The sequence below is a fragment of the Pseudopipra pipra genome, chromosome 1 (assembly GCF_036250125.1).
Source record: "Pseudopipra pipra isolate bDixPip1 chromosome 1, bDixPip1.hap1, whole genome shotgun sequence".
NCBI lineage: Eukaryota > Metazoa > Chordata > Aves > Passeriformes > Pipridae > Pseudopipra > Pseudopipra pipra.
The window spans coordinates 133,669,692-133,678,878 of NC_087549.1; the positions used below are offsets into that span (position 1 = coordinate 133,669,692).

Consider the following 9,187-nt stretch of genomic DNA (forward strand, 5'->3'; position numbering starts at 1 on the left):
GCAGCCCCCTCCTCCTCCTCAGCGGAGCAGTGGTGTCCACGGGCGTGGCCTCCCGCGGGTGTCCGTCCCCTGATGGCCGGGAGCCGCAGGCGGCTTGAACCCGCTACCCTTCACCGGCAGCTGCGGCGCCCTGAGCACTCCCTGCCTGCATCCCGCCCCGACGGACCCGCCCGTCCCCAGAGACCCACATCCCACTCCGCCGGCGGACGCCGGGAAGGGGCCACTCCTCCTCCCTGTACGGGCGGGCCCGAGGCAGCGCCGCGCCCCGCAGGCACTGCGGGCAGGAAATGCCTGGGGGCGGGCGGCCTGTACCACCACCATGGAGGGGGGAAGGTTAGAGGAGGGAGGGTTGGACGACGTGCTCCCTCGGCTCCCGATGGCACCTCCCCGGTGACAGAAGGCCGCCGTTTTTCCCGCAGGGGCGGCAGCTTCCAGCTCCGGCCCTTCCCGGAGCCCGCGGCCCGCCGCTGTGCCCCCCTGTCTGGACGGGTGGTTGCGGCCGGGCGCGGCCGGAGCCGTGGCCGGGGCAGGGCCGGGGCCGGTGCCAGGCGAAGATGGCGTTCCCCGGGCAGCCCGCGCCCGGCGGCGGCTTCTACCAGGGCGGGGTGAGCGGGGACTGTCCGGCCCAAGGGCGATGTGCCTGTCCGGCCTGAGGGGGGGATGTGGCTGTCCGGCCCAAGGGGGATGTGGCTGTCCGGCCCAAGGGGGATGTCCCTGTCCGGCCTGAGGGGGGATGTGGCTCTCCGGCTCAAGGGGGGATGTGATTGTCCGGCCCATGGGGGGATGTGGATGTGGCTGTGCAGCCCAAGGGGAAGGGGTGAGAGCCGTGTGAGGCGGGGTCTGCCCGGCCTCCGGCCGCCGCTCCCACCGGGAAGTGCCGCAGGAGCCAGCTCGGGGCTGTGCCCTCGGGAATGGGAAGGGAGAAGAGGAGAGACACGCCCGGCACCTGCTGCCGAGGGACGAAAGTCAGTGCCGGGGATGTCATTCCGTGATTTTCAGTTAACGGTCAATTTTACTTGAAGGTTTTCACACTTAATGCATATTCTTCCAAGTATTTTCCCTAGAGATCTGTCTTGCTCAGCTTTTCTGAAGTGGAGAGAAAAATCTGCAGTGCCTTAGTCTTTCGTTAGCACCCCAATTTCTGCTAATGGTACACTAAAATTAAACCTTGATGAGATTCACTAGACTGTATCTAGATCAGTGGATTGCTCCGGTGCAATATTTTACATTGATCTGCTTACATTACAACAAATTAGTATATCAATACTAAAATTGAGGTTTGTGATTTTTTTCATAAGGAATTTCTTTTTTGATTATTTTTTTTTTTAGCATGGTGTGTCTATAAAAACGTAAGTTGATAAGTACAGATTCTTAACTGAATCGTTGATTTAAAATTACTTTTCTTCTTGATTACTATAGTATGGAGGAGCTCCAGGAGGACCAGCATTCCCTGGACAAGCTCAAGATCCTTTGTATGGTTATTTTGCTGCAGTAGGAGGGCAGGTAAACTTCTAAAATGTTATTTGCTTCTTGATTTTTTTTTCTGGGGAATACTTTCTACATTAGATTTTGGAAAGAGGAATGCCCAATATTTGCACTGAGAAAAACTACTATTTCAAATTAAAAAAAAAAACAAAACCAGAATTGTTTTACTTAGCCCATTTGCTATATGTAGGTGTGTCACTCTACAATATAGCTGTATACACACAGGAACTCTGCAGCTTGAATAATGCTGTTAGTTTTTATATTGTGTGTGTAAATACATGCATATATACATGAACATATGCTTGTATGACAGTATTTCCTATATAGGCATATACAGGGTCTATATAGATGCATGAAATGTAACTGAATCTTGGCTCAGCTCTGGGCTGGTGAATGCTGTCAGATTCAGGACAAAAAAACCAGAAACAATGGAAAGCATGGGCTGTGGAGATGGCCTGGCTAAGAGCAGGAAATGCTAATAGGAAAGAGGTCATTACATGATCTTAATAGACTTGCAAATGGAAAAGTAGTCCTGAGTTATTCCAATATCTGGGTTTACTGGTAGCATAGAGTGATTATACTTTTAGAGGAAGGCATTCACAACTTTCTTTTTTTTTTATTCCCTGTCATTCTGAAATGCATTTTTAATTTCTTTCCTGTAATTTTGTGGCATATATATTGGTTTTGTATGGTTATGTACCTTACTAGATAAGTAAGATAAATGTTGCTTGAACTATATTACAAAGTCTAGGAGCAATTAAGTCAGGTTTATTGAAGTTCTGTCTTTGTTGGCCATATGTATAACTGTTTATTGCACACTTGTAGGATGTGTGCGGATCTAAAATCCTGCTCCTGGCTCTGTTATCCACAGGTAGACATAACCACAACATGACAGTTTGAATTCAGCAATATCAACTGATGTTCAAATTCTCACTGTAATTTGGGCTAGTTTTGTTCTCTGTGTTAACTCTTTTGAGTTAATAACGTATCTCACAGACTATATCTTACTTCTTTATAACTGCTTATGAAAATATTTAGACTGTGTGTTTTTGTAGTAAAGGAGAACACTGGAATGGCCTGTGTGTAGTGAGGCCTCCCTGGGAAGGTGGAGCCCAAGCTCAGTTCTCCTGAATGTGCTGACACATTGCCTGCCAGCTGAGATGCCTCTGCATGCAGGTGCCTCCTGGATGTGTGCCAGGAGTCAGCAGTGGAGCCAGTGACTGACACTTGGAAGAGTGAATAAGCTCCTAGTGTAAAGAGAAAGGGAGGTAGCAGCAAACAGGATGTGGAGCTGTGGAGAAGAGGTGACAGGAACTGGATGTCAGCAAAACGTAGACCGTTCCCAGTCTTCTCAAGTGAAGCCTGGTTACTGAAAGCTAGGAAACCAGTGGGTTGATGGGTATCATCAAGTTAGCACTTTAGAATACTGAAGTTAGTCCTCTGAAATACTTTATATTTGTAGAAATCATTCCTTACTGAAATAAACTGGGTAGCTTTTGAAATGTTATCCTTGGAATTGGAGGTGTCAGTTTTAGAGACCAGTGGCAGTGCAGAAGTAAAAACCCTGTAAGGAGACAGTGAAATAGAACAGATAAATTATCAGCTGCCATCTGTGCAACTCTGTAAAAAGTCACATCTCAGTTTCCCTTATGTACTTACTGTAGAATTAGTAGGTTTTGATTATGGTTTGCTGCTCTCTGTGTTGGTTTTTATGCCTATATAATATATAATGGTATCTCTGAGCTTTCTTTGATGTAGTTTACAACAGAGATCTTGTCTTTGATTTATTAGTTTACTTTGTTTACAGAAGAAAGTCGAAAGTATTGTTTCAAATCTTTATTCAATGTAATCAAGTCTGTCTTTGTAGGAAGTAATAATTTTATTTTTTTTTAGTCTGTTTGCAAAGCCCATATGCCTTGTCTAGTTTAATTGCTTATGTTCTACTTAAAAAAAAGCCAAGGATCTTTTTGGTAATGTTAATCTTGATTACAGATCATGCTTGTCTGTCTTCCTCTATTTTAAAGTTATGCAGATCCTACCTTTGCTTCAGAAGCTATAAAGCCTTTGAAGAGATTTGCTACTTAATATTCCTGGCTATGTATCTTTTTTTTTTCCCCTATGAACATAAAGTGTTAAATACATCTGTATTGTTAGACTATGGAATAGATTGGAAGCAATTTTGGGTTTAGGTTCCCATTTACTTTACATAGAATCAAAACATTGTTGCTCTTTTTTGAGACGTTGTCAAATATTGTTTAACATAGTAACTACTACTTGTCTTATAAATAATGATACTTCATTTCTGAAAGCTATCTGGCTGTGCTGTTCTCACCATGCCATTTAGTAGCATATCTCTGTTCTTATAAAAAAATAAAAATAAAATAAAAAACAAAACTTAGCAGATTTAAAAGCATCAGGAAAATGCTGAAGCAAATAAATTTGTTTCAAATACAAAGCAATTCTCTTTTCAATATTTAATGCTTTAGAGAAGGGGCATTTTTATATCTACAGATATAATGTTCCATTCCTGGATGAGGTTAAATTAAACTCTCTATGAACCCAACTTCATGTTGGGTGTGGAGAAATAAAACCTAGAATTCCAGCTCCACTTTTGGCAGATCATTGCTTTCCATGAATTGGCAGTCATTTTCTCTATTTGGCCTTGAGCAGGATGTGTTGAAAGTGCACCTTTTTCCAAACCGTGCAGATAGGTATCTTTTCTGGGTTTGTTTTGTTTTTCTTTTGAAGTTCTTTGCCTTCTGCTTTTGTTTGTTCTGATAGGAACTGACTATTTCCAAAACACCCCCAGATTTTTTAGTTTAGATTTGTCAGTCTTAAAGCTGTCTTGAGAAGAGGTTATGTATCTGGATTCCTTTTTGAAAGGGTAACTAATTTAATGCTACTGGAAAGGGAGTGGGTTCTGGGAATAACCAGACGGGGAACGGGAATTAAAACAATAGCTGATACCTGTTCTGTTATCGAAAGGATGGACAAATAGATGCTGATGAGCTTCAGAGATGTCTCACGCAGTCAGGGATTGCAGGAGCCTATAAACGTAAGTTAATGATTTAAATAAACAAGCAGATCTAAGGCATAATAATTCTTCTACCATTTACTAGAAAATGCTTGTAGCTGTGCCTTGTCCAAAGCTGTGTTTTTTCTTTGCATGGTAAATGGGTTTTCCTTTCATGTGGACAACTTGGCAACGTAAATTCTCTCTACTCAGTTCTGTGCACATAATACACGTCAGCGTCTTTAATTTACCACTGCTGGACTGTGGAGTCGGAGAAGTATTTGTTTTGTAATGGACAGACAGTTCTTGAAAAGGTGTTTTGCTTTGGTTGAAACGGAGCTTTGATATTGACCAAAATCTGTGGCAGGACTCCTCTGTCAGGATACCTCCTGTTCCCTTTACAAAATCAAGCTTCTGTGAGTGCAGTTGGCTTGCTCAAGCCGTGTCTATGGTGGAATATAAATGACCACTTTGACTGAAGTACAAAACTGTTATGCATTGATATATGAAGAAAATAATTTTAAATATAACTTGAATTGCCTCCAGGTTGTCTACTATCAGTTTCTCTAACAAGTAATGGCTTTTACTTGGATCAAAATATGGTATGGCTGTATAGAGGGGAACCAGTTATATAATACTTTATACATCAAATATACTATCAGTATATAATTTAAATATATAATAAATTTAAAATTTTACATTTGGACAAAACTGAAAAGTATGCTTTTAACATAATTTATTTTTTGTTTTTTCTAATTTTAACAGCTTTCAACTTAGAGACTTGCAGACTTATGATCTCAATGCTGGATGTATCCTTTACTATGAAATGTAAACATTTTTGCATTATGTAAGCAAAGATGAGAGGGTGCCAGAAATTTGGGAAATGCTTGCCTTTACTTGATAAGTATTGTGATCATTATGATTGGGGAGCTACTTCCATTCTTACTGATTTTAAAGGATGAAGAAATAATAATAAAAGAGTCTCGGTGACTGATCTTCTTACAAATGGTATTCCTCTAAGCCTGGGGAACTCTTTCTCCATTAATGTATGAAGAGTCAGGTCTGGTGGCCCAGAATAGAGGTTTATGCAAATCCCTTATTGTGGTTTTCAAATAGGACAGCTTTCCAATCCTTCCAAATTAGTTTTAAACATTTGTACTACACAGCCTGAATAAGCAATCTAAGTCCCCCTAAATCTTGTTCCTTGAATGAATCAGGTTTGAATATTTAATGGTGTGGTATATGGCATTCAGTGGTAGGACCTATGGAAGACTTAGGTATACTGTGTAAGGTAAACCTTGGAGTCTTTTTAGCCAAAGCTTAAATTGTCATGTTAGAGCGTTTTGCTGCTTAAAAAGAAAAAAGAATAAAGGAATCTTTCTTAAAAAGAAAAAAGCAGAAATGAAACTAGAAGGACTCTTAGCTCACCTTGAACAAACTGCCTAGAATACGAGAGAACTGATATTATTACTATAACTTAATTTTTTCTTTGGCATCTGTTTTTATTTCAGATATATATTCTATTGGTTACAGTTACATACCAGCAGGTTAAAGAGAAGTGTGTGAACTAAGTTAAATTCAGAAAGAGCAAATAGTTTTAGCAGGTTTCAGTGGGGAGAGGAGGTTCTCTGACCTTTGGATTTGGGCAAAAGTATTATCTCCGTCTCTGCTGGGGGATGCTTTAGGTAGTTTCCTACAAGAAGAAATGAATAATAGTAAAATTATATTGATATTGACCTTCAAGTAAGAGTTTATAACTACAGAGAGATGGCTTGCTTTGTTTTTTTGTTAAGAAGTGGTTTTCTTAGCTTTGAAATCAGAGAGATATGTCTGGCACACTGGGATTTAATGAGTTTAAAGAACTCTGGGCTGTGGTCAATGGCTGGAAGCAACACTTTGTAACTTTTGACAGTGATGGAAGTGGCACAGTGGATCGTCAAGAACTGGAGAAAGCCTTGATGAATATGGGTAACTTGTGAAATATTCTTGCTTCTGACACTACTCACACCATTTCCCAGTACGAGTTATCACCCTGCAGTAACTGACATGGTATTTACAATGAAAAACGCATTGGAGTCTGTTAATTTACCTGTGTTTTCAAAATAGGACTTTTTATTTTCAAATAGGATTTAGACTGAGCCCACAGGCTGTGTCTGCAATCACAAAGCGATACAGCACTCACGGAAAGATTGCATTTGATGATTACATTGCCTGCTGTGTGAAACTCCGAGCTCTCACTGGTATGCTGGATTATAGCCTTATTACTATCATTTCCATAATATACTTTTATTTAATAAAATCTGACTGCTCACTTATCTTAAGTTCAACGTTTGTGTACTTCATATTAGGTTTCTTTCAATAGTCTACAGGCAGAACTGGAACAGCTCTTACTATAGATAAGGATTTTTAAATTCCAATGGAAAAATGGACTTAAAACTAATGCAGGGTTTACTCCAGAGGCTAGAAGAGTTATGTTATCAACATTGGGAAACTGTTTATTAACAGAATGTAAAGGCTTGTATAGGATAAATACAAAAATTTAGAATGGGAAATTAAGTCTTGGAATGAATTGCAGTATTCTTTATCGGTTCTCATTCATGTGACTTGGGGAATTTTAGAAAACTACTATATGTTTTTAAAAAAATTATTAACTGTAATTTTTCTTACCTGGTTTCTGTTTTCTTAATGCATTTTTGCAGAATGCTTTAGAAGAAGGGATACAACTCAGCAGGGCTTTGTGAATTTCCAGTATGATGATGTAAGTGAATTTTAAGGAATACATTAAAATTCCAGCATAAAACCAAGGAAAAACATAAAACAGAAGACAATCAGTAATGATTTGAATTTGTGCCTATCTTCTTTACACTTCTCTACTTAGTGTAGAGAAGAGACACTCAGAGCCCAAAAGTTCTGGGGCTTGTTGAGTATTGTCTTAAAAAGTTTTCATGTATTTTATAGATTTCTATAAAATGTTGTGCTCTTTTGTCGGGACTTCTTACCAGCCTGGTTCAAGAAGATCCAAGAAGCTACATCGCTTAACAGCATCACTTTCTGTGACTTTCTTTTCATTTTTTTATTTTAAGGCTTGGTAGGCATTTTTCCCAGGAAGGGTTGGCAGAGGTCTGGTGGGGACAGACACAAATCACACTCAGTCAGGCTTGTGGTTATTGGCCTCCTGGCCACATTTGTGCAAGAAAAGGAGAAAACTAGATTCAAACCTTCCTGGTTTTTGGGGTTGGGTTCTTTGCTTGTTGGTTTTTTTTTTTGGTGGGGGAGGGAGGCATTTGTTGGGTTTTATTTTTGTTATCATTAAGGAGATACTTTGTTTTAATTAACTATTTACTGATTTTCGTACTTAGTTTTAAAGTTTTGTTGTTCTTTACAGAATTTCTTTACAGAAAAGTGTAGTGACAATGAGTATTGTAGGAGAAAAAGTGAAAACTTGATCTCTGCCTTACGTCTAATACGTGGTTTTCCTCTTTTCAGTTCATACAGTGTGTTATGAGCATCTAAATCAAAAGGAAGCAAGCCATGGATGATCATGATTTAACATTCCAGTTTGTGTTTTGCTTTGCCAACTCTTCCAATGATTGTGTATCTCAGGATTGGAAACTGCATATTTTATGAAGTACCGCTTTACACACATTTTTTTAGTCTTGATAATGAATATGAACTATTCACGTACTGTTGTCTATAACTTTCAACCTGTGATTATTAAAGATGCTTTTATTTTTATAAACTTGCAATTCACTATGTATAACTCAGATCATGCAAATGGTAAGATTTTCTGTAATGTGTTTACTTTTTTCCAATAATGCACTAAAACCAGTTTCTGGTTTTCTTAAACAGTAACATGTATGACTTAAGATGATGACTTCTTTTGTCTTTGATGGTGTAAGACATGTACAAACTGAAAGAGCTTTGGAATGGTCATTTTACACTGGTCTGTTAAAACATCAGTAAGTTTTGGTTGCTTATTTTGTCAGCTGTTTTCAAGATGAAGTTTGTGACACCATGCACTGAGTGTGAGACTACCTGTTGGAACTCCTTGGAAGCAGGGATGCAACAAAACATAGCAGAGAACTCTTCTAGCCGCATGCTCTGGTGTAGGGGCTTTTGTTCCTATAAGATTCTTGCTCTGTTTGTGTCACTACATAAAATACTTTTAAACATCCAAAAGTTGTTCCATGTCAGTTTGTACATCAGCTTTCCCTTTTAACAATTAACTTCTAAGCTGGCAGACTTCAGTTACATGTAAATGAATGTTTCTATCTCCTCCACTTTAAACCCTAACAGGTAGGGTTTGCCTCGGTATGCCATCTAATGTACAAGGGCCTAAACTCACTACAAAAAAATTCTTGCCAGATTAGTCTTTCAGATCACAGCAGTAGTTACCAATGCTGTAGCATGCTCATGAAAGCAGATACAGAAAGACATATAACAGAAGTAATCCTTAGAGCAGAAATCTTGCTTGAAGATATTTTTTTATACCCTACCTTGCTAAGAATACTATAAAATTCAGGTCTCTAGTTTCTGGGCTATAAATTCAAAGCAGGCTGGTCTCCCCTAAAGAAGCAACTCGTACTTACTACTTAAATTTAGAATCCTTTGCATATTGCTTCTAGTTTCATTTCAGGAGCTAGTTCTCTTTCTGCTTAGACAGCATTATACTTTCACATTCTGATAATT

The 9,187-nt window shown here is 39.6% G+C and overlaps 1 protein-coding gene across 2 annotated transcripts; it reads left to right on the forward strand.

Annotated features, from left to right (window-relative positions):
* The first annotated feature begins 220 nt into the window (after positions 1 to 220).
* On the forward strand, positions 221 to 8,677 carry SRI (sorcin). Of its 2 annotated transcripts, XM_064678505.1 has the most exons (8): positions 221 to 605; positions 1,420 to 1,503; positions 4,471 to 4,540; positions 5,264 to 5,307; positions 6,319 to 6,466; positions 6,625 to 6,738; positions 7,198 to 7,256; positions 7,985 to 8,677. In XM_064678505.1, the coding sequence occupies exons 1-8, from the start codon at positions 555 to 557 to the stop codon at positions 8,009 to 8,011; spliced, it is 597 nt and encodes a 198-aa protein (XP_064534575.1). In that variant the 5' UTR covers positions 221 to 554; the 3' UTR covers positions 8,012 to 8,677. The 2 variants fall into 2 exon arrangements, with proteins under 2 accessions (XP_064534575.1, XP_064534581.1); XM_064678511.1 differs by lacking the exon at positions 4,471 to 4,540 and having other exon boundaries at positions 527 to 605.
* Positions 8,678 to 9,187: the final 510 nt, after the last annotated feature.

Bases quoted from the DNA above. Each gene is read 5' to 3' on its own strand.
- SRI (XM_064678505.1), top strand. From the start codon at position 555: ATGGCGTTCCCCGGGCAGCCCGCGCCCGGCGGCGGCTTCTACCAGGGC. The intron at 4,541-5,263 runs GTAAGTTAATGA...TAATTTTAACAG, and splicing joins GATTGCAGGAGCCTATAAAC to CTTTCAACTTAGAGACTTGC. The intron at 5,308-6,318 runs GTATCCTTTACT...CTTTGAAATCAG, and splicing joins TTATGATCTCAATGCTGGAT to AGAGATATGTCTGGCACACT.